This window comes from Anastrepha ludens, chromosome 4 (genome assembly GCF_028408465.1).
Source record: "Anastrepha ludens isolate Willacy chromosome 4, idAnaLude1.1, whole genome shotgun sequence".
NCBI lineage: Eukaryota > Metazoa > Arthropoda > Insecta > Diptera > Tephritidae > Anastrepha > Anastrepha ludens.
In genome coordinates this window covers 21,763,413-21,790,910 of record NC_071500.1, presented here as the reverse complement: position 1 = coordinate 21,790,910, position 27,498 = coordinate 21,763,413, and the positions used below count along the sequence as shown (strand labels likewise).

General features: G+C 35.4%; 2 protein-coding genes across 2 annotated transcripts; one reads left to right on the top strand and one right to left on the bottom strand.

Annotated features, from left to right (window-relative positions):
* Nucleotides 1-1,810: 1,810 nt before the first annotated feature.
* LOC128860434 (actin-related protein 3) lies at nt 1,811-5,037 on the bottom strand. Its single transcript, XM_054097963.1, has 8 exons — nt 4,808-5,037; nt 4,434-4,614; nt 4,099-4,305; nt 3,929-4,036; nt 2,585-2,876; nt 2,275-2,519; nt 2,129-2,212; nt 1,811-2,061 (listed from the first exon to the last, which is right to left on the bottom strand). The coding sequence occupies exons 1-8, from the start codon at nt 4,849-4,851 to the stop codon at nt 1,966-1,968; spliced, it is 1,257 nt and encodes a 418-aa protein (XP_053953938.1). The 5' UTR covers nt 4,852-5,037; the 3' UTR covers nt 1,811-1,965.
* Nucleotides 5,038-5,925: 888 nt separating this feature from the next.
* LOC128860432 (syntaxin-7) lies at nt 5,926-17,025 on the top strand. The gene is made up of 7 exons (XM_054097958.1): nt 5,926-6,289; nt 6,351-6,642; nt 6,712-6,781; nt 6,839-6,983; nt 12,102-12,368; nt 15,731-15,886; nt 15,970-17,025. The coding sequence occupies exons 2-7, from the start codon at nt 6,501-6,503 to the stop codon at nt 16,063-16,065; spliced, it is 876 nt and encodes a 291-aa protein (XP_053953933.1). The 5' UTR covers nt 5,926-6,289; nt 6,351-6,500; the 3' UTR covers nt 16,066-17,025.
* Nucleotides 17,026-27,498: the final 10,473 nt, after the last annotated feature.

The window sequence follows — 27,498 nt, the reverse complement described above, 5'->3', positions numbered from 1 at the left end:
AATAATGACCTGGCTTCAAAAAAAGAAGTTCGTAAGAACCAAGATCAACGCATAATTTATTTCTAAGCTTAGTTTTTGATATCAACACAGTTTTCTCATTTCGCCGCTAATTATTTTTTTTTTGAATTTTAATTAAAATGGCTGTATGAAAATCCACAAAATGTCAAGGTATTCCACCGTTTGTGCGATCAAACTTAATTTTAACGTAAAACTACTGTACGGACTACCGTTATTATAACAGCTTCTAGTTTTTTATGATTTCTATTATTTTTATTAATTATTATTTTATTATATTTTTTAAATTGTGTTGAATCATTTTCGTTTTGAATCGATTTTTTATATTTATTTTAGTGTATTTCGTTTTCATTTGTTGATTAAATTTCTTTTGATTTTGCGAGTGTTTTTATGTTGTCTTGGAAGTATATTAATTTCAGCGGAGTCTTCTTGTTATTGAATTTTTTTAATTATTTTTTTTATTTCGCTCCGGAGCGTTTGTATGCTGAAAAAATGGATGCTGCACGTATGAAAGTGGCAGATAAGCGCGTTAACGATGACCTTCGAGAAGGTTGAATGCTATGTAGGCAACAGCAAATCGATATTTTGGAAGCTGCTACGACGGCTGAAGAACTATTTTATGGCCCAAGACCCCTGACGCAGTGTAAGTTATTAAATAATTCGTGCAACTCTACATAAATCGATAGCAAAACGGTAAATGCGTTTTTCTCAAAACTATGTTTTTTGAACTGGTGCTCACTGTCAGTAGATTCAAATAAAATTTATACTGCTTTTGAAAAACATAAAAAACTCGTGCCTGATCGAAGGATTTTTTTTTTCAAAAGTTTCGATTTTTTAAACTTTTGGCCGATTTATTTTAGGTGAATCTCCGGACTTGTGATGATCACCGCAAGGAACTTCTGGAGAAACGGGCTCCACACAAATAGCGATAACTTTTACAATTATTAATTTTTTTTGGAAATTTTGCTAAAGTCAAGTCGAAACATGATGTATTAATGCTATGTTTTTATTTTTGTAAAATAAAGAAACTGACTGCAAAAAAAAAAAAAAATTATTGGAAAATCATAATTTTTCGCGCCCCTGACTACCCCTAACCCCTTTATTACTTTAGTTTAGATGTCTTCAAGGCTAGGGTAGCATATCTCGGTTTTAACAGCTAAAAATCATTCCTCATAAATCGAATAAGCGACTAGTTTTTTATATTCACACTGATTTTATTGAATTCTCATATAGAATCACCTCCTTCGCACAATAAGTTTCCTGTGCATCAGCACGTTTTATTCATTTATAGTTTCAATTTAATTGTAATTGGCCAAAATTTTAAATATTTAGGTATATTCCTTTTTTTGCTATACTGTTTCACTTTAATAGTTGAACATAAAAATGACATTTACATTAATAATAGAGTTATAGTATATTAGAAGCTCATACCATAGTATTTGTGTAAGTAATGCAGTTGAGTTGTAATGTTACAAAATTAGTAATAAATCCTATTTAATTTTTTATTTCATTATTTCAAGCTCCACTGCAGCACTTCCACAAGCTTCGCATCTTAAATGCTTACATACATATGTATACGAGTATACGTGTGTATAAAACTGCCAACTGTTCAAGAAATGCGTTGACTACATCAAAATAATTACTTTTTAGCTGTGACAATTATGAAAATAAGAAAACATGCAGCTTGTTCATTAGTTATTGACTTTAAGTATAAAACATATGATATCATAACTCAGCAGCTTAACACAGTATTTCAGTATTCATATTACGAAAACGAGTCAACGTAAAAAAAAAATGTTATGTGCATTACACCGCCTTGTACCGTCTATTTGAAATCTGTTTTAGCTTCGACGTAAATATCTGCACTTTTGCATATAACAAAATTAAAAAGAAATGGAAATCTAATAGATAGGAGAGAAAACAAATATGTGGGCACGGTCTGATATATGATTATGTCATGGTGCCGAAAACAGGATTGTGACGACAAATGCCAGGACCATATTCTTCATAGGCAGCCTTTGTGTGGCACACTTGATAAAACTCAGGCTGAAAGCACAAAAAATATTAATGAGTATAAAACACTACATGAAAATTGATAAATAAATGAAAGTACCGTAGATGCCAACATGCTACCTCCAAACCACACTGCATATCGCTGCATATGATGTGTAATGACTTGTACATCGATTGGTTTTGGCTGCGAATGCATGATATGGAATTAAAATACTATATTCACGATTTTTTCAACACAATTTATACCTTGATGCGACCCTCTGATAAATTTTCGCTGATTCGTAGACGCGTATCAACTGATCGCTTGATATCACGCTGCAAACGACGACCAAAATCTTTGAACATAGTCGAACCACCACTCAAAACGATATTATTATATAGAGGTCGTCGCACATCAATCGGACAATTTTGTATGACGTTGTCTACGATCTCCGATAGTGGAATGGTAAAATCAGGATTTGAAAATTCGGGATGGAAGAAAATCTCAGGTCCTAAAAGAAAACAAACGTGTACACAAATTTCATATTAATCCATGAGCTTCACATTTTTTACTTGCCTAAGAAACGTTCGTAGCCCACATCCACACTGAATGGTTGCTTGGTCACCGCGTTAGTTCCAGTGTAGTTACGTATCCATTTGCCAGGTTCCGTATCGTATTTGGCAAATTCTTTGGCGATGTCTGGACAAATATAACAGTGCTTTTCTTTGATTGCTTTGGCAGTCTCTAAACTTTGCTCAGGCGGTATGCCAACTTCACGTTCGCGCAACAAACTCTGTATGAATGAGGTGATATTGCGGCCAGCAATTGGAATATGTTTGATGCAAGACCCAATAACGTAGCCTTCGGCCTGAAATATTTGTTTTTGTTATTATTATTATTATTTGTAAGGGATATATACAATATAACCCTAACTTAATTAGCACACTGGCGACTAGGGCCTTCGGTGCTATTGTTTCTAATTATATTTTAAGACTTTTTAACGAATAAGACATTGAAATAATACTTAAGGGGTTATACTCGTATACAGTGAGAATTTTCCTAAAATCGATTTTTTTATTTTATTTTATTTTCTTAATGTTCTCGTACATATATGTATTTACGAATACGCACAGTAAATTTAATATCGTTCCGGTGAATATTTTCGAAGTTACACACAAATTTGAAAAGGCGTTTCAGAGTGCTTTTCAAACTTTAAACTCGTTTTTCTCAAACGGTGTTTTCAAAGTCGGTAAGCAACATTACTCGAAAACGGCTAAACCGGTTAGTCTCAAATTTTAGCAAGAGATTCTTGAATATTATATATTTTTTTTAGCAAGTACTCGAAGATTTTTTCTCACCGATTAATATTTGTTTTGTTACAAGCAATTTAGGGCCGAAATTTCGGTCAAAAATCGATGTGTTTTTTGAGAAAACCATTTTGTCAAAAAAATTTATTTTACTTATTCCTTCGATTAATTACTAGATTTAGCATTACTTTAACGAAATCTATTTGGTTTTTTAATTTTAGAGGATCCAGTTAAGAGATATACATAGTGGTCCCCGCAAAACGTATTTTTGAGAGGAGCTCCTGGAGATCAGCTGTAGCTCCTTTCCAAATGAATATTCTTACAATTACTAAGTCTTAAAATACAGTTAAAAGATAACATAATATGTGTACAAATTTTTAGATCAATAAATTTAAAAATTTTCTCGGAAAAAATTCCCTTATAATCCCATATAACCCCTTAAACTACTTCACTTAATACAAACAAATTGGTTTCCATAAATATTTGCAATTACTAATTTACTTCAATTAATTTATTAAACAAAATTTTTATTCGATACTGTACCCAATCGCCCTTATATTTTGATAAGATAAGAAAAAACTAACAAAGCTCCACAACTTTTTTAAATACATACCACGGGAATAACGTGTGTTACACCATCGCCGCTATCTACAACAATGCCAGTAAGTGTGCGTCCTTCCACAGGCCTGGCAGCCCAGCTGGCGGCCAATGCAAGTACAGCCTAAAAAAAACGTACAATTATACTTTAGTTTTCATATACTTTTTTTTAATTCATTGACGCACCTGCACTGCAATGTAGAGACCAGGAACATTAAATGTTTCAAACATAATCTCAGCGGTATATTCGCGATTTTCTGGTGTATTTAGTGGGGGCTCGGTTAGCAAAAAGTGGTGATCTTCTGGTTCGGCGCGCAAATATTTAAAAATACACTGCTCCAGAAATCGTTCCATCAAATCCCAGTCTTCCACTAGACCATGACGCACTGGGTACTAAAACAATATTCGAAGTTGTTAAATCAAGCATGTTTTTTGTTGCATTCTTTAATGTTATCTCGAATTGTGCTATTAGTCATCATTAGTCACTGCCTTAACTTATACTGCTTTTGTTTAATACTTGCCTTCACCGAGTATCCGGTGGCATCGAATGCTTCATCGCCAATATAGAAATCCAAATCTTCGACGCCTTTTGTTATTCGCCGCGTATTCGTATCTCCCACGCGTGCCGTCTCCTTAATCGCAATTGCCGATGGAATGATGAATTGCGGTTCTTTGTTACCTGCATACCCCAACTTCGTATAGCTGGAAAAATAATGTAAAATATTAATTATCAATCAACTATTTTTCTTTAACAGAACTTTTTCGGTCGAATTGTTATGTATGTTTTTGATGGTTACTTTGCTTTGGTGGGGGCCGCTTGTACACCAACACGTACACATGCAGTGATCAATGAACCAGCGACCTCCTTTTCTGCAGCAATTACTCGCTCACTCACCCTGTGCCCACGTCGATCACACACGCCGGTAGACGTCCTGCCATTATGCTGAAGCTCTAATATGTAATATTAACACTTTTCGGAAGATCTTTAACAATTTCTATAAGCTAACTGCATTAATCTAATAGTAAAATTTATGTTTTCCAACCACACCTTTCTTGTTCAAAGCACTTTTCCTTCTTTTATCGAGAAAAGAAAAATTACTGACATTTCATGTTGCTGTCAATTCTATGCGTCACACTGACATTTTACAAAGAGAAGAATAAAAAGAGAACTATGTAGCTGGGAGAATTGCCATTTCAAAGTTAAATTAGAACACAAAAAATACAACAATCCAAGGCGAATTTATTACAGGTGACAGCAAACACATATAAGTAAAACCCTACATGTATTTGTTGTTGCGTTTGGTGCAAGCATCATGTCAAAATCAGCAAGCAAATGTAAACATACGAATGTAAACATACCAATACATACAAACACAGCATATCATTTTGACGTAAGCCATACCTACGGTGAAAAATTCAGCTGGGTGAATGCTGTCACCTTATTAAATCCGCCTTGCAACAATCCATGTCGCATATTAGGGCACTGTTTTCATTCATAATTTCGGCTATCTGCTGCATAAAATTGTTTGAAACTATTTGCGCAAACATTTTACAAAAAAATAATGTTTGTCTTTTCCCAAAATGAATAAATCGGTTACGACGGCGGCCGAAACTTTGGGTTGCTCGAAAGAAAGGTCGAATGAGTCAAAGTTTGCTGGCGACCAACTTTGATGAGAGCGATTTGTTGAAAAACCATTAAACTAAAAACTTAAGCAAAAATCGCCTTATGTAGCGATGATCATGCAAATTTGTTTCTAACTTCTTAGCACGCAAGCGACATGCTAAGACCAGTGATAATAGGGAAATTGTTTTAATATATTTCCAAATTAAATACTTCATTGTTACTTTGTATATCTTTAGAAGAATTTTGTCACGTTTGCTTTTCTTTGGTCACGAAAACTTCATACCATGGATTAAAGGGAAATTTATTGTTTTGCTCACTGCTCACTAGGTAGTAAGTGAATCGAAAGCAGCTAATACTTTAGATAAGGTAATATTCATTTATTTAAAGTGGACTGGCATCTCTGAATGGAATTAACAGTACGTAGTTGACCAAGTTTTTTGCAAAGAAAATAAAATATTTTATCATCTATGAAAAATTGTAAAAGTGCAGATAATTGTCAGGGGTTGTTTCCAAATCGAATTAAATATAAAGAAACACAAAGCAGAATAAACTAGAAGGCTGGTATAGTGAAAGAGTTTGTGATAATCAATAAATAGTTTCATGTTTGGTGTTGATTTTTGTAAAGTAAGAAGGTAAAGGGAAGGACGAACAACAATTTGTAAAGTGCCAGTAGTTGTGTGGTACCAAAAAAGTAAAGTACGTAGAAAGTGAGCAACGTACTTAGGCCATAATTAAATTCTTAAACAAAGAAAGGTGTGTGAAGGCGATATAAACTGTATTTATTCAAATAATATTCTTTAAATTGCTTTGTTAGTTTAAATCAACGAACAAAGGTATAAATTTCGTGGACAAGTGTATATTCTCATACCCCCTTTTGCAAGACAAATTATTGCGTAGGTGCATACATATTTCCTTTATTGCCGATCGGTCAATACTATCAGTCACAGTGTCTACATACGAAAGCATGGATTTGCAGCATATGGAGAATGGCATCAGTGGTGGTGGCCATGGTGCTGGTGTTGTACCCACTGGCGGCTTCAGCGAATCTGACTTTCAACGGCTGGCGCAAACCATCGCGACAAGCATACAAAAAATTTTACAAAATGGTAAACCTTATTTATGGGAAACAGCTATGTTTATGACAATTTAAATTACTATAAAATTCCCATTTACAGTATCTACTATGCAACGCATGGTCAATCAATTCAATACTCCACAGGATTCGCCAGATTTGAAGAAACAGCTGTAAGACAATTAGGTTGTATATTAGGCTAGTAATATTCACTTTTATATTCTTTGTAGACATCAAATAATGACCTATACACATCAACTGGTTTCGGATACAAATAATCAGTTGAAAGAGGTCGATAAATGCAAAGAACGTCATTTGAAAATTCAACGCGACCGTTTGGTAGATGAATTTACTGCTGCCCTAACTGCGTTTCAGGTAAACATACGACTTTCAAAAATAATATGTTAATATGTGTTATAAATATCTATTTGCTTCAAGAAATTATACATATGCACATATGTATAATATGTCTGAACGTTAGGATGCATCACCTCATAAAGAAAAATCGGTGCTGTTGTATTTTTCAAAACTTCCGCCAAAATAATTCGGAAAAATATTGAGTCTGATTTTTAGACAGTTTCATATCTGTACAGTTCAGTCCAATCTTAACCCCAATCTTAACTACCCAGTACGCTTTTATAACGTATCGGACCAGTAGTGTCCAGCTGACACACTAAATAAATGTAAGACATTTCTGAAAAAAAAAGACATTTTGGTTGCAAAAAAAAAATATATAATATTAGTATAATATACTTCAGTATATTCGCTTTCGTGTTTTACTAATTCAATTGAATCTAAAAAATTAGCGTTATGTATTTCAATATTTTAATTTCTATGTTATTTTCGTGCGGATTGATGAGCTCTAAATTAATTATAAACTTAAAACATATTTTTTAATATTTCTTCTGGTTATAAATATTTAACTGTTCATGCTAAAAATATTTTTTAATTCCACGTTGAATATGCATAAAACCTAGGGCATAGATTAAATAAGAGGGTTTTTCGCAGGTATAATTTCTAAATAATTTAAAAGTGTTTCCGCGATACACTTTTGCGTTGTTAAGGGTTAATTTGCTTCCGACATATTTCAGCGGAATTCTTAAAATATAATAAATTTTATAATTCTGATGGAAATCCCGCTACTTTTTTTTGGAACACCCTAATGTGCATAGCAACGTATGAACTTAGTAAATATGTTTTAAATGCTTTTAAGAAATTTTAATCCTATAGCTTCCTTATCTTCTCTTTTTATTCATTACTCACTCGCTATCTCTTTTCGAATTAGTCCAATGGTATCTTTATTGTGTCTTTTTTTATTTGTGTGTACTAAAGCTACCACCAATAAATCAATTCAATGTTTCAATAGTTACAACTTGAACTATACTGTAATATATATATCATTTTAAAAAATCTGCGCCGTCTGGTTTAAAAGTCTGTATACAAATGTATACATTAATCAACCAATTTTTGTCATTTTAAGTACATTTTATTTTGTTTCCTAAACGCACTTGAAAATAACATTTTACTTGTATTTTATTGCGCAGTACTTAATTTAGTACTTAATTTTTTTTTTGTTAACAACTACGTCGAAATCAGGTTTTCGAATTGGGTGATAACCAACAATTTCTTAATTAAAGCTTTTTATTGATGATTTTATTAGGACGTACTAAAAACCCCTATTTCGACAAAATTGCAAATAGAGCATTGAATATAGACGCTCGATATGTTACTGTAGTGAAAGACCTGGTTATTCGGGTAGCGTATTCGAGATTGTCATTAAATTATTTATATTGTTTGGTAGATTGGGTTCATTCTCAAATATTGGATGTATTTCTAGTATTACCATATGCTGCTCCTATAAGACTTTAGATGAAACACTTGACTTTTTAAATAAAACCCTCACTGATCTATTTGACCATCATGTCCTGCTGTTGATACAACAACAACAACAACAACATTCTGTCCTCATCCTTTCCCACGACAGTCGGTTCTACGTAATCGGAACGAACCGAATTCATGTCCGGCCAAGAACTGTCACTTCAGCAGCATTTCCTGTATATGTATGGGAAATGTTTATGCTGCTACAACAGCAGCCCTTATGTACCCGTTCGTATTGTTCGAGCTATGAAAAAGCTCTTGTCTATGGTACAACAATAAAGTCCCTTTAGCTTTAAAAACTTGAAACAAATTGTATACAAAATGGAGAAGAGTCAACACTGACCACGCTTGGTCACAATACAAGAATGCATGGAGTAAAGCTACAGCCACTATAATAAATGCAAAGCGGTTGTACTTCAATGAATGTAAATTAAATCCTTCACTACCATCTAAAGATTTATGGCGTAATTTAAAAACCTGAAAGTACATGGAAAATTTAATCCCGAATGAAAAATTGATCCCGACTAATGACTATTTTATTAGCGTTTTGAGAATTAGCAATATTTTTCCAGCTTAGAAGTTTGCTAGCAATTTTAGTTTAAAATTTGAGTTTCAATTTGATTAGGTATCGGAATCAGAAGTTTTGATATCTCTCATGGGTATTAAGGCGAATGCCATTGGAGAGGATGGGGTAACCTTGAAATTTGTGAAACTTGAGCTACCCTTTAATTCTAGGCACTCTAACACATATTATTAATCCCTACTACAACTTCATGTTTTCGAACAGAGTGCAAAAAGCTGTCGCTGTGCCTGTAGCCAAAAAGACCAATGTTACTAGCTCTAGTGATTATAGGCCTATAAGCATTTTACCAATCAAAGGTGTGCGAGTCGCTTATGGTAAGGCAAATTTCATCATTTGGTCTGTAAAATAATTTATTGCCCCCACTGTAGTCTGGGTTTAGCTGCTCTATGGCTATGATAAAAATACTTGACATAAAGATGCAGTTTAACAACGGTGACCTATCTCTTCTTTGCCTTCTGCATTTTTCTAAGGCGTTTGATTCGGCAAATCATGATCTTTGTTGCAAAAAGTTTAAGGAATTTTTTTGGATTTTCTGTTAGTTCGGCCAAGCTTATGATCAGTTACCTTTTAGGAAGAACTCAAAGGGTAATGCGCAAGGCTGCCTACTCCATGCCTTGTTTTGTTGGCTCCGGTGTGCCATAAGGTTATGTCCTTGGTCTCCTTTTGTTTAGTCTTTTTGTGAATGATTTATTTGTCCAGTAGTGGATTATTTATTATTTAGTGGATTATTTATTTTATTATTTATTATTAAAGTCAAACATACAACTCTGAGTTATTTTGACAATGATTGACCTTAAGAATAGTTTACATAACTAAATCGTAGATAAAAGGATTCATAATGAAATTTAAATTAAATTTAAAATTACAGCTAATGGTAAAAAAGTTGGAGAAAGTATTAAGCAAGGAAAGTAAGATAAAAAAAATAGTTTAAAAAAACTAAAAGACACGCTTTTATTGCTAATCGAACTAAAAAGTAGAAAATACATTTTAATGACAAAGGGACCTATAATGAAGTAATAGCAAATCGAACGATCAGTCATAGTCAACTACCTCAGAACAGAATTATAACAAAAATTAAGATACAAATAGAGTAATTCAAATTAGAGTTAAAAGCGTGGGATGCTTGATATAGTAAATATTACAATCATTCTATTGGCAACTACCTATGTACAGAGGGTTATGAAAGTGAAGCAAAATGCATCCCACGCTTTTAACTCTAATTTGAATTACTCTATTTGTATCTTAATTTTTGTTATAATTCTTCATATGTAGGTGTTTACGAGTAAATTCCCAATTTTCGTTAAAAAAAAAATACCCAATTCATGTTTCTACCGGTGTGGCAATATTGGCAAATGTTATAAAAAATGCACATTTTTCAGCGCTCTCACGAGAAAGAGTTTCCCATCTAGTCATCTATGTTGTGTGTTCCGAGTCGATCAGATTTTTGGAACAGATTGAAATAATGAGAAAACATTTGAGTACATTCAGGAATTTTCGGCAAGTTAGCGAAGCAATTTATGTTTGAAGCGCGGCTTTCTTATACGTTTAATTTAATGAGGTAAGGTATTCCAAAGATGGACAGAGAACACAAAGTATTGACGTACAGTCACCAAACAACTGTATTTCATCGGGACTAAGTATAACGAAAGGCAGGACTTTGAAATTTGATCTTCTGGAGTAACACTAAACATTTAAACCTAAGCAAATCGTCAAAAGATACGGAAGCAATTTTTTCGCAAAAACAGAAAAGCGGTCATAAGTTTTTTTACAGTAAACGTATCTTGCAATGTTGTTATACAAAACATTAAGCTTACTACGGCACACACTATCACAAGGAGTATATAACTCACAACCATACAGTAACGTTGGTAACAAATACGTTTTAGCTAGTAGCAGTCGAATATTTACTGGTGTAAAGATGAGTAGTCCATAAATTTCGGAGTATACCATAAACTTTGCCTATGGCAATAAAGATGTGGTTACTCCATGTCAAAGTTCTATTAAATGTAACCCCCAAATTTTTAACAAGTGCTTAGAATTGCTCCAGTTGCAGATATTTGTTTTAAAATTAGCCTAAGTGCGGCCATTGATATGGCCACATTTCTTTGTGTAAAACAAAATTTTAGGATGCAGGGTTTTTGATTGTCTGGCGGCTAGTAATTGAATATTTATGTACTTTATAAGCTAATTTAAGTCAAAACTCCCAAATACTTTAACGATAAACTAATATTGATGAAACCTAATAGGTATCAAATTCTGATTGTCCCCAAGTATTGCTACTTGTCTTCAGCAAGGTTGCTCTTCATTAATGTTCTGGGGCTTTAGAACTCAATTACTGAATCTGTCAAAGCTGTGTTCGTTAGGAGTAACTACAAAGTGGAAATACACGATTATTTTCTATATGATAAAAGTGGTTGTGATTAAAAAGTTATAATTTCTTTGTCTCTCTAATTTCTACTATTAATCCTTATATTGGCAAACCTTCGAGTGAGAGTCAGAAATAGCCATGAAAAAGCTCCTCATGAAAACCATTTGCTGTTCGGAGTCGGCTTGAAACTGTAGGCCCCTCCATTTGGGAAACAACATCAAGACGCACACGACAAATAAGAGAAGGAGCTCGGCCAAACACCTAACAGAAGTGTACGCGACAATTATTTTTTTTTTTAAACCTTATCTTGTATGTTTCTAACTATTCCTAAGTTTATTTTAGATTCCATTTCATTATATTTTATTTACAGTTAAATTTAAATAATATTTTTTTTTTAAATTGTTAGTTTTAAGTTTGCGTTGCACGAGTATAAAAATAATTGATTTCAAATTTGTAGCTTCCCACAGCCATGTATTATAAAATACTTAAAAGTCTTACAGATACTCATATCTTAAGCAACTAAATAAGTACCATAAATACACTAAATGCACATAGGCACTTACATACATACATACAGACATACATACATACATACATATATGTAATTATTTATTCAATGGCAACAGTATTTTACCATATATATCACTCTTCTTTGTTTATGAAGGCCGTTCAACGCAAGACAGTCGATATCGAAAAGAATGCTGTGCGACAAGCGCGTGCGCATAGTTATAACATTAGCAAACCACCGGGTACGAACAGCAGCAGTGGCAATAGTGGCGGTGGCTCCAATGGCAGCAACAGCAGCGGTTCTTTCTTCGAGGATAACTTTTTTAATCGCAAATCAAATCAATCACAACAGCAAACACAAATGCAAGAGGAAATCGATTTGCAAGCGTTAGAAGAACAAGAACGGCAGATACGCGAACTGGAGGTAAATAGAATGGCTCACTTATAAGAAAAAATCATCGTACAATAGGTATGATCATGTAAAATTAACCAGTAACTTGCTAGTAACTTAATTTCCGAGAACTAGCTACCAAAACCAGTAACAATTTGCAAGTTTTACGAACACCTGATTAAACTATTGGCGGGAAAAATCTAAAAAAATAAATATTTTTTCAGTTGAGCTACCTCGTATTAAATTACAAAAAAAAAAAATTAAGCAAATAAAATGCAAAACAACGAGCTTGGGAATTAGCTGATTTCATTTTGCCCACAATAATTTGTTCCATTTAATCATCGCTGTCAGATGAAGAGCATTCCATCAGCAATCGCATTGTGTCAATCACAGCGTTATTCATTTTTTCCTTGCTTCCGTCTATGTATAAATATATAGCTAAATTAGTTAATAACTAAGAAGTAGAAGCATAAAACACAAAAGATTCCTTCAATGCCTTCGATTAGTATTTCGGAAACTGCAGCCACGGTGACTGGAGGCTGTGGTTCAGAAGTACAGGGTGGCTGATGAATTTTGCTACATTAAGAAACTCAAATAACTTTTTTTTTAGTGTATGGAATTCATTTATTTTTTTTTCAAGTTGAAGGTCATTAAATTTTATTAAATGTAGCTTAACTAGTTTTAAAAATAATTGAATTTAAATGCCTCCCATGCTCGTTGACACAAGTGCGGCATTTTAGTAAAAAGTTGTTCATTGCTGCTTTGAGAGTTGCGACAGGAATAGCCGCAATTGTTGCCCGAATGGATTGTTTTAGTTCATCCAAATTTGTTGGCTTTGTTTTATAAACTTCTTGTTTACATAAACCCCACAAGAAAAAGTCAGGTGCAGTAAGGTCAGGCGACCTGGGGGGCCAACGAAATTCGGAGTTTCTTGAAATCAGTTTATTGGGAAATTTTCGTCGCAACTCTGTCATAACAGTCTGGGCTATGTGAGACGTTGCCCCATCTTGTTGAAACCACACAGAGTTGAAAGGAATTCTCTTTCGGCGTAGTTCTGGATAGAAAAATTCTTTCAGCATTTTCAAATAACGGTCTCCAGTAACCGTAACGGTGTGACCATTTTCTTCAAAAAAATAAGGCACACCACACTGTCACGCGAAGAGAATGCAATTCCGTCTCGTGGAGTATCTGTGGGTTAGAAGTACTCCATATTCGACAATTTTGTTTGTTCACATTGCCGTTTAAATTGAAATGGGCCTCATCAGACATGAAAAGGCAGTTTAACATGTTTTGGTCTTCTTCCACCATTTGCAGGATCTTCTGGCAAAATTCCAAGCGAATCGGCAAGGCTGCTGCATTCAGTTTGTTAACCATTTGAATTTTGTAGGGAAATAAGTCTAAATCTTTGTGCATTATTGTTTGCAAAGACTGTAGGCTGACACCAAGTTGAGCAGATACGCTTCTTGTTGAAACCCTTGGATTGCTTTGTATAGCTGCAGCTACAGCAGCGATCGTTTCCTCCGTCCGAACTGGTGGGTTTCGAAGATAAGGCCTTCTTGCGACTGTTCCTTGCTCAGCAAAATTATTCACCAGTCTCATTATGGTCCATCTGCTCGGGGTATCGCCGCCAAACATCCGCCTGTACTCTCTCTGTACCAAAACTACGGACTCCAGTGCGTGATAGCGGCGGACTATCCAAATTCTTGTTTGCGTGTCCCAGTTATCCATTTTAATAAATTTTAAAGATCAATCTGCAAATTAAAACAAAAATGGAACAGATAACTTAAAAAGAAAAAAAGTTATTCAATTTTTTTTTGGTAGCGGCTTTCATCAGCCACCCTGTATATACATACCTCAATATCATTGACTGATTCCTATTTAATATACGACTTCAAATAAACTTTATACATTTTATATAAAATATATTTATTTTCATTCTCCATTTTAATTGCCATTTTTATTTAAATATAGAACTTTAAATTAATAGTAAAATATTAAATATTAAAATTTAATTCGCAAATCTTAAGGGGTTATATACCTTGTGAGCCCGAAAAAATGGACGATTGTCATAATGTTTTTTTAATATGTTTTAGAACTTTTATTCAAATGAGGCATATATCATACTGAAGGGTAACTCTCGAAGAATACATTTTGGTGTTTTTATTTAAAAAAAATGTTATTATTTATTGTTGATATCGCCCCTCCCCCGTAACGCCGTGTTTTAGAAGAGGCTGGCGGTGATCACGGTAGCGTATGAGCAGCTCATCTGAAATAAAAAAAAAAATAAATGATTATTGTTGAAAAATGTTTTTTTAGTGAATCTGAGCGGTTTATTTACCCAAAAAAAAAATTTTCTCGATATGAAAACCGCTTTGCACCAAAAAAAGATTTTTGAGGGGTTGAAAAATTAAAAAAAAATATTAGTTCCAGCGAACTATACAAATATTTATAAAAAGTGAACCGTTCAGATTCACGAGGTTGTAACTTCGAATAACTAAAAAAAAAGTTTATGCAAATCGGTCAAATAGTTTTTGATAAATAATGATCACCGCGACGGTAATTTTCAAAAAACACGACTTCGAGATAATCGCGTCTAAAGTTTTGCGTGCACTTCATTTATGGATAATTTGCGCGCTTCCACGGTCTGTAACTTTCGTTCTAGTGCTCCGATCTTTATGATTTTTTGAATTTATATTTTTAAGATGATGTACTTTTAGAATATGCTATAAAAAAATTTCGATGTTTTAGTCCAACACAAGGTATATAACCCCTTAATTTGTGTTTATGTTTATTTTGCGATCAGCTGTTTGCAAACTCATACAAGTAAGTCAGAAAAACAGCTGATCGCAAAGTAAAAATAAACGCGAATTAAAATTTGCGAATTGCAATTGCTAATGAAATGTTCTTCATCTAACAGCGATGATGAAATGGAACAAATTATTGTGAACAAAATTAAATTATGTGATTCCGAAGCTCGTTGTTTTGCATTTTATTTGCTTTATTTTGTTTTTATTTAATACGAGGTAGCTCAAGTGAAAAATTTTTAATTTTTGTGATTTTTCCTGCCAACGAACAGCTGAGTCATAAAACTTGCAAATTGTTACTGGTTTTGTGTTGATGTACTTTTTTAAATATTTTTCTCTTTGAGAGAGAATTCTCGGAAGTTAAGTTACTCGATAATTTTTACATGAACAAACCTAATGTATCCAGTAAAAACTTGCAAATTCTCCTCAAAATGAAATGTCATTTCGCTCTCTCCCTTTCCCCTACTTTGCAAATTTTTTCGATATATATTAATATATTTGGTTGTAGTTTGGTGGTTTAAAACAATTATTACAAACTATTTATTTGCTTCATGAACAGACCTAATGTCTTTATGTCTTTGCGTCCTATAGGAAAATATTGTTGGCGTGAATGAAATCTACAAGAAACTCGGTGCCATGGTGTACGAACAAGGTCTTACTGTTGATTCGATTGAATCGTCTGTGGAGCAAACGAGTGTGTTCGTGTCGCAGGGCGCTGATAATCTGCGTAAAGCCAGTTCATACAAAGTAAGCTAGTTTTTTACTTGTAAAATTTATGATTTTTCATTTGCCTAATCGATCATCAATTTTTTTGTCTCTTTCAAATTTAGAATAAACTGCGCAAGAAGAAGCTGTTTTTGGTTGGCGTTCTCTCTGTAGTATTATTTATTATTATCATGATTCTCGTATTCGAGTTCAAGCAATAATTGCGATTGCATGCAGAAGAAAGTAGTTTTTAGCTCGCAATGTTTTCTTTCGCATTCACACATACTCGTATGCTGCTGTTGCAAAGTTGTAATTGAAGTTTGTTGCGTGCCTCAACGGAAATGTTGAAAGGTATATTGAATTGTTCAGGTGATATTTGAAAGCAAACACTTTTTAGGAAGTATAAAAAACTAAAACGAATACGACCACTTACAAAAATCCAATAAGTGATGAAATACCATGTCCATTGTCAGTTCGCAATTTGTACAATATGAATAGTATAGGTTTTCCAGTTTTGAAAATGGTTTGGGTTTCTTAATTTGTCTTCTGTAAACTTGTAAAGCGACAATTTCGTGAAATTAAGACCAAAAATGAAAGAAAAATATGTGAAATGTACATTCTGATTTATAAAATTACTTTGTGGTGAAAGATATTTATTAACATATGCTGTATTGTATTATTTAACCTTAATATAAATTTATACCTGTATGCAAAAATATGTATTTATTTAATCTATATATATATATAGCTCTCAATTATAAAGTTAAATTTGTATGAGCGACGCAAATATATGGAATTATAGTATGTAATTGTAAAGAAAAAGAAAGAAAATGCGTTTTGTGGTAAATGCTTAACCCTTTTAATATTAATTCACTACACTGTGCTACATTACTCATTATTCGCATAAAATTGTATTAAAATTTAGGCACGCGTATGCTATCAATTATATTATGTATTTCTCTAAGTTTTGTTGCGTGACTTTTCTATTCACTTTTGTTTCTAATTAACAGTAAATTAGTGCTTGTATTGTGAAGCAAAAATTGTATAGCTTTGATTTGGTGGGAAAAGATTTCAAAATCGTTTATAAACACAAAAACCTACAAAGAACGATTAATGTAAGAACCAAGTAAAAGACATAATCTGGAAATTAATAAACAAAATATATGAAAGCACTGAGTAAACTTCTTCTATTTATTTTAATTGAGTTTAAAAAGCTTTTGTTAGTTCGTGTTTTCCAAAAAAGCTTCGGATACAATGGTAACATTGTAACGAAATCGCCAGAGGAAGGCGGCACTGTAGTCTCAACAAGTAGATGTGAAATTATTTACACCTGTTGAAAATAAATTTTTAAAAACCAATACAAATAGTTTTTGAAATTGTAAGCAAGTGAAAAAAGGAATATTTTCTGATATAGAGAATTTTTCTTGAGAATCATTACTTGAATAAATTTCGTAACAATTGGTGACAGTGGAGCAAGGCGAATATATATAAGGTGGTATCCAAGGCGAATTGAGTACTGAAGGTGGCGCCATTAAAAAACAGTTACTTACTTTGACGTCAGCTCCCTTCGCAATACAAAACAAAAGAAACAAAAGTAGGAGAACTTACATGCTTTTGAAAATTCAGTGAATGGCTTTGTAGTATTGTGATTTGTGAGATTAAAATTAAACAAACTAAAGCAAACGAAATGTCTAGTGTTAAATTGTTAAAGCATAAATGAATATAAAACCTCCAAATGCAGTTTTTTGCGTTTTTATGCGGAAGACGCCATAGCAAGAAAGCGTGTGTGTGTGCGTATAGTTTCTTGTGTTTGGTTGTTTCCATTGATTTCGTCTACTCTTCTTCTTCACAAACAAGTAATTCCCCTGTCTTTTGTTTGTTTATTGATAGACTCTTACGACACGGCGAATTCGGAAGGCGCAATGTTCTCTATCATTCTTGGGTGGTATCGGTAAATCAGCTGATTTGGTTTTTTTCTTTCGCAGTTGTTATGTGGCCCAGAATGAAACAAGGCGAATACATTCTTTGTTTTTTACTTTACCACTACTTTACTTTGACAATCAAACGTACAAAACATTGTTGTTGTTCTAGTGCCACCACCATTAATAAATGTGCCTTGCAGTGGAGGGATTGCACAACTTTCAAGAAGATTTAAAAAATAAAATTATAACCAGTTTAAGAGAAATTAAAAATGATGCAACTGAAACAGCTGAAGATGGATCAAGTAAGAAGGAGCTTTCTACCATTGGCCCAAAGACGGAACTATAACAGCGAAACGTGGCATTAATTTAGAATGCATTATGCATTTCCACGGCGGCCGCCGTAGCCGAATGAGTTGGTGCGTGACTATCATTCGGAATTCACAGAGAGAATGTAGGTTCGAATCTCGGTGAAACACCAAAATTAAGAAAAACATTTTTCTAATAGCGGTCGCCCCTCGACAGGCAATGGCAAACCTCCGCGTGTATTTCTGCCATGAAAAAGATTCTCATAAAAATATCTGCCGTTCGGAGTTGGCTTGAAACTGCAGGTCCCTTCATTTGTCGCAAAACATCAAGACGCACACCACAAATGGGTGGAGGAGCTCGGCCAAACACCCAAAAAGGGTGTACGCGCCAATTACATATATATTCAAAGAAAAATGTTATTTTTTAATATAAATGATCGGATGTTTATTTCATTATAAAGTGGAAGGTATGCCGTTAACAGTGGAAAATAACTTCAGGGGGTATTCTAGTCTAGAAATTTGAAAAAATCTAAAATTTTTTTTTTCAAAATTTGATAGTTTAACTATTCAAAAATATCTCCCTAAAAGGATTTTTCAAAATTCGAATTATTTTCGAAGCTACAACTATTTTAGTGACGCGACAGCTGGACTGGTTTGAGCGGTCGGCGAACTTTAAACGTGTTTTTCTCGAAACTACTTCTTTCGATACGGTCGGCACGATATCTCAAATTCTAATCAACCGATTTGCTTGAAATTTGTCATGAATATTCCTTAAATATATCTCTATCGTATGAAGCTCGAAAAACTGGAAATTTAAATTTTTTAATATGTGTAAACAATTCGAGAAAGCTTAAAAATAAGAGAAAAATCGACCTCAATTTTTTGAGTAGCCGCCATTTTATGGAAAATTTTTTTTTCCGTTTTTTCTGGTTCATACGATAATGACATTCATATTAATTAAGAATTTTTATTTTTTTTTTTTTCAGATGACCACAAGGGTAGAAATCGTGACGACGGGGACACTGCCTTTTTTCCCCCCTTCCACTTCAAGGACGCATAACTCCATGAAAATTCATTTTTTTTTTTCAAATTTATTTTGTGTGCTCCTAATATATGAATAAATAAATGATAAAAAAATGTATCGTAAAAATATCAATAGCTTTTTTTTTATTCATCGTCAAAAAATGCTCGAAATTCGGGCCTCTAGACTAGAATACCCCCTTCAGGCAAATGACCACCAAGGCCACGCTTACAGGGCAATATCCTTCTCGTGAAATTTTCCATAACCGAATTGCAAAGTGGCTGCCCTATGTCCTCGATAGCCTCACGTATTCCACCTTTGAGGTCTTGAATCGACCCTGGGCTGTTGGTATAGACCTTTTCTTTCACGTGGCCCCAAGGGCCACCTCCGTGCATTTCCATGGGAGTCGGTTCTACGCACGGGTATGATTCCGGTATTTTCCCGACCAATGCCTGTCGCCCAAGTAAACTAACCCTGCCTTATCCCTTGATTAACGTCATTGGAGCAGCTACATGTACCAAGACTGGTCCTAATACTTCTCCTTTGGGCTGACATTTCAAATACATAACTGTACTCATGAAATGTTTGAAAATAGAGCAAAATGCTGCTAGTATTGAACCGATATTTTACAAGGAACCCGATTTTTAAAAGGATCGGTACCAAAGTACTCGATTCTGAAAATTAATTGATATTTTCCATCATAAGTATTTAGAGCCGGCCTCCATAGCCGAATGGGTTTATGCGTGAGTAACCGTTTTGGAGTTCGAAGGTTCGAGTCTCCGTGGACGGAACAGCAAAATGACAGTTTTTTCTAATAGCAGTCGCCCCTCGGTAGGCAATGGCTAACCTCCGAGTGTATTTCTGCCATGAAAAAGCTCCTCATAAAAACCATTTGCCATTCAGACTCGGCTTAAAACTGTAAGCCTCTCTATTTGTGTAACAACATCAAGACGCACACCACAAATAGGAGGAGGAGCTCGACCAAGCATCTAACAGAAGGGTGCGCGAAAATTTTTTATTTTAGTATTTAGAGTAGGCATTCATTTCTGCATAATCACTCAATGCCGATAATGCCACACTTCACCAAATTGGCGAACAGAATTCTTCCGCAATACTTAAAACGAAAACAAAAATCGAAAAGAATGAAATATATGTAAGTAGGTACGTAAAGCATCCAAAAGCATTAAAAATTCCTTGTACGACTAGATGTTAGCGCATGCCTGGTTTATTCGATGGATTTCTAAGCGAAACAAGGATTTTGGTAAACACGGGCTTGGTTGGATCTACCCAATATTGTTTATTCAATATTCAGTTGAAAAATCATTGTGTGCACTGATATTTAATCAACTTAAGTCCTTCACGTGACTAGTTAACCCAATCGCTGAATATTTCAGGTGTGGCATGCGAGAGCCCTGTTTTCTTCAAAATGATGAAGTGCGAACGCTACGCTTGTACTTAGTCATGTCAGTCAAGTGCAACGTTATTACCGGCAATTTGGTTGGCATCCGCAATGGCATCTTATTTAACTAAAAATTTAAGCCGAATCACGTTTCTCTTCCCAATATAGCGATCGGTATATGTAACTTGGGTCATACCCTTTCAAAAAAAAAAAAAAAAACAAAAAAAAAAAAAATGCCCACCTTCATTTGGTGATCAGACTCCTTAATACTTGTTGTTCCTGCGCGTAATGACCGCATTGAATAATTTAGTAAATTTGTGCCAATTCATGCGCATTGATAGCACGAATACGTTAATTGTCAGTGGGACACAAGTCATCAACATGTCATTGCAACTGCGTCACTGCCAACGCCACCAGCACGACACGACAGCGCTTTGCCACGCAATAACCAGTCAAGCGTTTTTGGACCACTGACTGCACGTTGCTTTTTCATTCATTCATGCAACCCAACAACGCAAGTACCACAGCGAGTGGTTCGTGTAAACCTTGCACAGTATGAGTATCACTGTCAGTGTCAATGACGATGACTAAGCCGCATAAGATGGTTCGATAGGCTTGGAGACGACGATCGTTTGCAGTCATTTGTGGACTTAAATGCACTTGTTGGCATCAAGTGGATTCAATTCTGCACTTCACCGAGCCCATGGCTTAGTCCCCTTTGGGGACACCCGCATATACTTATGAGTATTATTGTGCACCTTTGTGCGTTTGTTCGTACATTTGCATGCGGTTGTGTGTATGCTGGCATTACTTTGATATTTTCGTATTGTGTCAATATATGTGTAGGTATATTTGTTGATATTTATTTGGTGTTTATTTCGTTCTTAGGAGATAATAGGGAGTTCATCATTTTCCGCTGCGTCATCATCCACCTCCAACGATCGTGTCATTGTTCGTCTAGCTCGATCTTGTGTGGTATTGAATGAAAAGGCGTTGAATTGTTGGCTCTTGGCTGCCAAGCAACTGAATGAAATTCTCCTGCCACTTGTCAGCGCTATCTGTTGCTCCATTAATGCAGTAACACATACATATGTATGTAGATGTATGCGTGGACATACATATGAGCGTGGGCATATAAATGTGGGCTTTATTTAGGCTTTAAAGGGCGAACAAAATTTTTATGTTCAAATATTTCAAGTGTTTTCATTCACCTCGTATTTTGACAGTTTCACCTTTCATTTAGCTGCAGTTACACCAAAAGTGTTGCTAATTAGTTTCCATTGTTTCAATTAATTGTTGGGATATGAAATATACAGCTGTTATTAGCGTTTCATAAAGAGTTTGGCTCCTCAAGACATTGATCTAGTAAGACTTGCAATAACCCCCTCAGTACCTGAGTATCTTACACAATATATGTACATATATAATTGGCGCATACACCCTTTCTGGGTGTTTGGCCGCGCTCCTCCTCCTATTTGTCGCGTGCGTCTTGACGTTGTTCCACAAATGGGGAGACCTACAGTTTCAAGCCGACTCCGAATGGCAGATATTTTTTATGAGGAACTTTTTCATGGCAGAAATACACTCGGAGGTTAGCCATTGCCTGCTGAGGGGCGACCGCTTGCAGAAAAAACTTTTTCTTCACTTTGGTCTTTCACCGATATTCGAACCTACGTTTTCTCTGAATTCCAAATGGTAGTCACACAACAACCCATTCGACTACGGCGGCCGCCGCTTACACAATATAATATAGTAGGAAAATCTCTTCCAATTCAATTTTCATTAAGCGATCTTAATACGGATATATGCGAACTGGCGTGCTTAATATTCTTCACTAGAGCCAAGATCTGCAAAACTATATTTTTCCGGCAGTGACGCCAGTTTGCCAGGGTACATATTCTTCCGAAGTATAAAAGTTCGCTCGCAGAGTCCAAATGCCATGACATTTTATTGGATCAGGAAGGGTAAGTCTTAGAAGGCATGAAGAATATCCTAATTTTTCGGAAGATGGGAGCAAGGAACAGCTGGATTTATGTGCTACAGCGAGCAAGCGAAAAAAAAGTTTCTGCTCTATCCTCTGCATAGGTTGTAGGAGGATATTTTTGAAGAACTTATTGATATCCGGAACTCTGGATATTTACTTTATTACTTTTTCTGATAACTTCGAGTTTATTTATTCAAAATAGTCGGTGATACACTATTTTGCGTGATCTAAAAGCTTTTTCGAAAGAGTGTGTCAGGTCATTGACCGGAATGTCCTTCAGGATGTCCGTACAAACCTTTTGGTTGGCCTCTACGAACGCAAAACGTTTTCCTTTCATAGCCAAATGTAATTTTCCGAATAGGTAGAAGTCACAGGGGGCCATGTCAAGCGAATACGGTGAGTGATAGTTAAAATGCGATTTCTAGCCAAAAACTCAGTTACAAGAGTGGATCGATGAGATGGTGCATTCTCATGCAATAAGCGTCAGCTTTCTCCTTCGCAGTATTCAGAGCAAGTTCGACGAAGGCGATGCAACAAACGTTTCAAAACGCCAAGATAGAAAATTGCATTGACGGTTTGGCAGGTTGGCACGAACTCCTTGTGGGCAATTCCCTTGGAATCGTAAAAACAAATGAGCATCGACTTGATTTTTGACTTCTCCAAAAGCGATTTTTTGGGTGGTGGCTCGTCTGGGGCCTTCCATTCGGCACTTTGAGGCTTAGTTTCTGCCTAATGTTGGAAACACCACGTTTCATCACCAGTTACAATGTTGTAAAGAGAGTTTCGTCTTATTCTTAAGTCTTTCGAATATTGAATTCTAGCAATTTTTGGTCCTCAGTTAACTTGTGCGGAATGAAACGTGATTTCGGTTTATTCATTGCCATTTATGTCCTCACAACCATCTCTGAAACGTGTAAACTACACATGAATTCTGGCACGAGATAGACAATCATCGCCATAAACTTTTTTCATCAATTCAATGCTTCGGTAAACATTTTGAGGATTTTAAAACAAAATTTAATATTAGCTCTTTGTTCGAAATTCGTTTTTGTACTGTATTCAGTTTGGCTCCTCAGGACATTGATCTAGTAAGACTTGCAATAATCCCCTCAGTACCTGAGTATCTTACACAATATATGTATGTACATATATAATTGGCCTTTAAACCCTTTTTTTGGATGTTTGGCCGAACTCCTCCCCTTACTTGGGGCATGCATCTTGATGTTGTTCCACAAATGGAGGGACCTACAGTTTCAAGCCGACTCCGAACGGCAGATATTTTTATGAGGAACTTTTTCATGGCAGAAATACACTCGGAGGCTTGCTATTGCCTGCCGAGGGGCGATCGCTTCTTTTTGGCGTTTCGCCGAGATTCGAACCTACGTTCTCTCTGTGAATTTCGAATGGTAGTCACGCACCAAACCATTCGGCTACGGCGGCCGCCGCTTTAGACGCAATAATTTCACTTCCACTGAACCGCTTTGCTTTCACTGGAAGTCAGCTATGGATGTAACTTCCAACGCACTAACTCATTAAAAAGATGGCGCCATCAAAAACATTTTTGTGACGCAAGTCTTGTTTATTTTGGACTTCACCTTGTACTATCGGTACTTTCGATTTTCTATTAAGTTTAAAATATTGAAAAGATATTCTTTAGATTGTAAATGAATTTTTAAAGCAAAAAAAAAAAAAGAAATGGAAAATATGAAAGTGCTGCAGAAGGTGCCCCCTTTAATTTCGTTCGAAGCTCAGATTTTATTTGAAATTTCACAAAAAAAACAACAAATATGTTCGGGCCAATGAGAAAAGTAAATAAATCACCTGACCCAGTGTTACGTCATTAATAAGGCGGTGTTCCTCTGGCATAACTCAACTTATTAATTATTAATGCTGTAGTTAGAAAATGACAAAAGCATATTATAATGATTCTGATTTGGCTGTTTTAAAAACTATATAATTTTTTCTCCCATAAATATTCTAAAACCTGTATATATTGCACAGGAAGCACGACACTAATCCATCAATTATAATTATTCAGCACTAAGAAATCACTTGCGTAGGCGCAACATGTACCAAATGACATTATGGGCAAGTGATCAGCACGATTTTAACCATAAATATTGACAAATGATCGATTCAGGATTTTCGAAAACCTTGGCTATACCAAAATTTACATGCCACATGCATTATTTCGTATTTACTTGTACAATTATTTGTATGTACATAATAAATTCATACGTATTTAGGTATGCGAGTATTATCTACCTCACCCAATTGCCTGCTTGCGTTAATCCCCTTAAGCATGACAAAGCGACACTTTGCCCACCATTAGACAGTCATAATGCCACCTACAGTAGCAGCGGTCACGTTGCGAAATGGACGTTCATCTGCACACCTTTGTGAAAAATTAAAATATGAATTCACACCTTAAAATTATATGAATTGACATTTAGAAAAAACAAAACAAAAACAAAATTGCACAGGTAACTGTCACTCTAACTAAGCAGTATTAGCAAATAAACAAATGTATGCATGCACATGAAGATGCCCTGCTGTCAGTTTGGACAGTACTTCATTTGTAAAGTCATTTTGTGTAAACAAATTTCCTATTTTCTTATTTTCATGGCCTAAGGATTTCACTGCAAAATATTCATATATATAATAAGAATGTGCATGTATGTAGGTGTGCAAACCAGTGCCTATTCCAATGAGTACTCATCTGTGTGTGTGTATTGTTGTGAGGATCAACTGCGAACAGCAAACGATTTGTCAGAGCACAAACATGTGTTTTGACTTTGAGACAATTGGGAATTTTCCGAATTTTCAATTTATTTGAATATCCGGTGTCTTGGATTTTCTGAGCTTAGTTTGGATTGACTTTCAACTTTCCATCTTTTTGGAATTTTTTATCTTATTTATATATCGGGTGTTTTTTTAGCTCCATAAGAACTACTATCGATATCGATAACTATGGGTTGACAGGTGAGAACGCAAAGTCTATTGTCATTTCTGTTCAAAACGGTTTGGCAAGTCATCATGAATGGTTTAACACCAAAACCCCGTTTCTAAATTGTGGAAATTTACTTTGCAAAAAAAAAAAAATCTGCTCGCGAAGTTCATACGGTGTTGAAGAAAACGCCGAAAGGTCGATTAGTCGTCAATATAAACTTTGTCTTTCGAACACGTGGAAAATTTTACGTAAGTCTCGGCATACGTGCCAGCTCTGCAAGAATTTAAGTCAAATGACCATCGTTTGATTCGCACTTTTGCTGATTGGGCTCATTTAGATTTATTACTCAGATTTTTTTTTGTTTTTCATGTAACTCGTAGTCGCGGCGGACATATGCCGGTTATCATATTGAAAAAATAAATGGCATGAAATTATCTACTAGTTTATAATAAAAAAAATAATTTCAAAATATTCCTGTCTTGGATTATCATTTTAGGTTCTCAAGCTCTTAGAAAAACACCCTACATTTATTAAATGTAAATACGTTTATACATAAATATATAATAATATTAGGTACATTTTTACAAAAACCAGCGTTAGCCAAGTTGCCTGCTTAGTTATTCTCGTTATCCCATGAACAGTAAAATATTGGGAGGTTGAATTAGTTTTAAAGGTGACACACAGATGGCGCTATTTATCACTTTATCGCGTTGGCAATACTGAATATATATTCATGACAAAGCCTCATCCCTAGGCTTTGTTTATCAGTATATGTCATTTCGCTGAAGTATAAACAACGCAGTGTTTTCGTGCTCCGAGTATGTCAACTTTCGTGCCGTCGAAACGCAATTTGCGGGAAGCTTTGCTTTTCTGCTTCAATTTGAAAAAAAAAAAAATACAGCCCAAGCCCGTGAATTGCTGCAGGAGGCCTACCCAGACCATACTCCGTCGAATTCAACATGTGAGTACTGGTTTCGACGATTCAAAAGTGGTGATTTTCACACCGAAGACAAGGAGCGTCTTGGCCAGCCCAAAAAGTTCGAGGACGCGGAATTGGGGGAATTGGTAAACGAGGACTCGTGCCAAACCCAAGAAGAGCTTGCTGAATCATTGGGCGTTGATAAATCAACCGTTTGCAAGCGTCTAAAAGCGATGGGAATGATCCAAAAGCAAGGACATTGGGTCCCGTACGAGTTGAAGCTGCGCGACGTCGAACGGCGACTTTTTACGTGCGAATTGCTGATCGAGCGACAAAATCGGAAGGGTTTTTTGCATCGGGTGGTGACTGGCGACGAAAAATGGATCCACTACGATAACCCAAAATGCAAAAAATCATGGGGTTTGCCCGGCCACGCATCAACGTCAACGGCCAAGCAGAATATTCACGGCAAGAAAATCATGCTCTGCATTTGGTGGGATCAGGTCGGCGTCGTATATTTTGAGCTGCTCCAACCGGGCGAAACAATCACGGGGGATCGTTACCGACTGCAATTGATGCGTTTAAGCCGGGCATTGAAAGAAAAACGGCCGGAAACGGTAAAAAGGCACGACAAGGTTATTTTGCAACATGACAACGCTCGGCCGCATGTTTCTCAACCTGTCAAAAAATACCTTGGAACGCTTGGCTGGGAAGTGTTACCCCACCCGCCGTATAGTCCAGACATAGCTCCCTTCGATTATCATTTGTTCCGGCATATGAGTCTCGATTTGGCGGACCAGCGGTTCTCCTCGTACGAGGCTACCAAAATATGGGTTGAGTCATGGATAGCCACGCAGCGGCCAGAATTTTGGAGAAACGGCATCCGGAAATTGCCCGAAAGATGGGCGAAAGTTGTGGCTAGCGATGGCCAATACTTCGAATAAAATATTTTGTACCGTTTTTTCACAATAAAGCCCCAAATCTTCGAAAAAAACCTTTAAAACTAATTCAACCTCCCAATATCATTCGAAGACTTAATAAAATATTAAAGCATCGCGGTAATTTGAGTTCTTTAAAAACTTTGGTTTCATAAATTTTTTTCTTGTTATAAGCTTCAGCATGGAAGTCTTCTTCCATCAACACTTTCACGATGC

Bases quoted from the DNA above. Each gene is read 5' to 3' on its own strand.
- LOC128860434 (XM_054097963.1), bottom strand. From the start codon at position 4,851: ATGGCAGGACGTCTACCGGCGTGTGTGATCGACGTGGGCACAGG. The intron at 4,037-4,098 runs GTGCGTCAATGA...CGTTTTTTTTAG, and splicing joins GTCTCTACATTGCAGTGCAG to GCTGTACTTGCATTGGCCGC. The intron at 2,213-2,274 runs GTATAAATTGTG...ATGCATTCGCAG, and splicing joins TATCAGAGGGTCGCATCAAG to CCAAAACCAATCGATGTACA.
- LOC128860432 (XM_054097958.1), top strand. From the start codon at position 6,501: ATGGATTTGCAGCATATGGAGAATGGCATCAGTGGTGGTGGCCATGGT. The intron at 6,782-6,838 runs GTAAGACAATTA...TATTCTTTGTAG, and splicing joins CCAGATTTGAAGAAACAGCT to ACATCAAATAATGACCTATA. The intron at 12,369-15,730 runs GTAAATAGAATG...TGCGTCCTATAG, and splicing joins GGCAGATACGCGAACTGGAG to GAAAATATTGTTGGCGTGAA.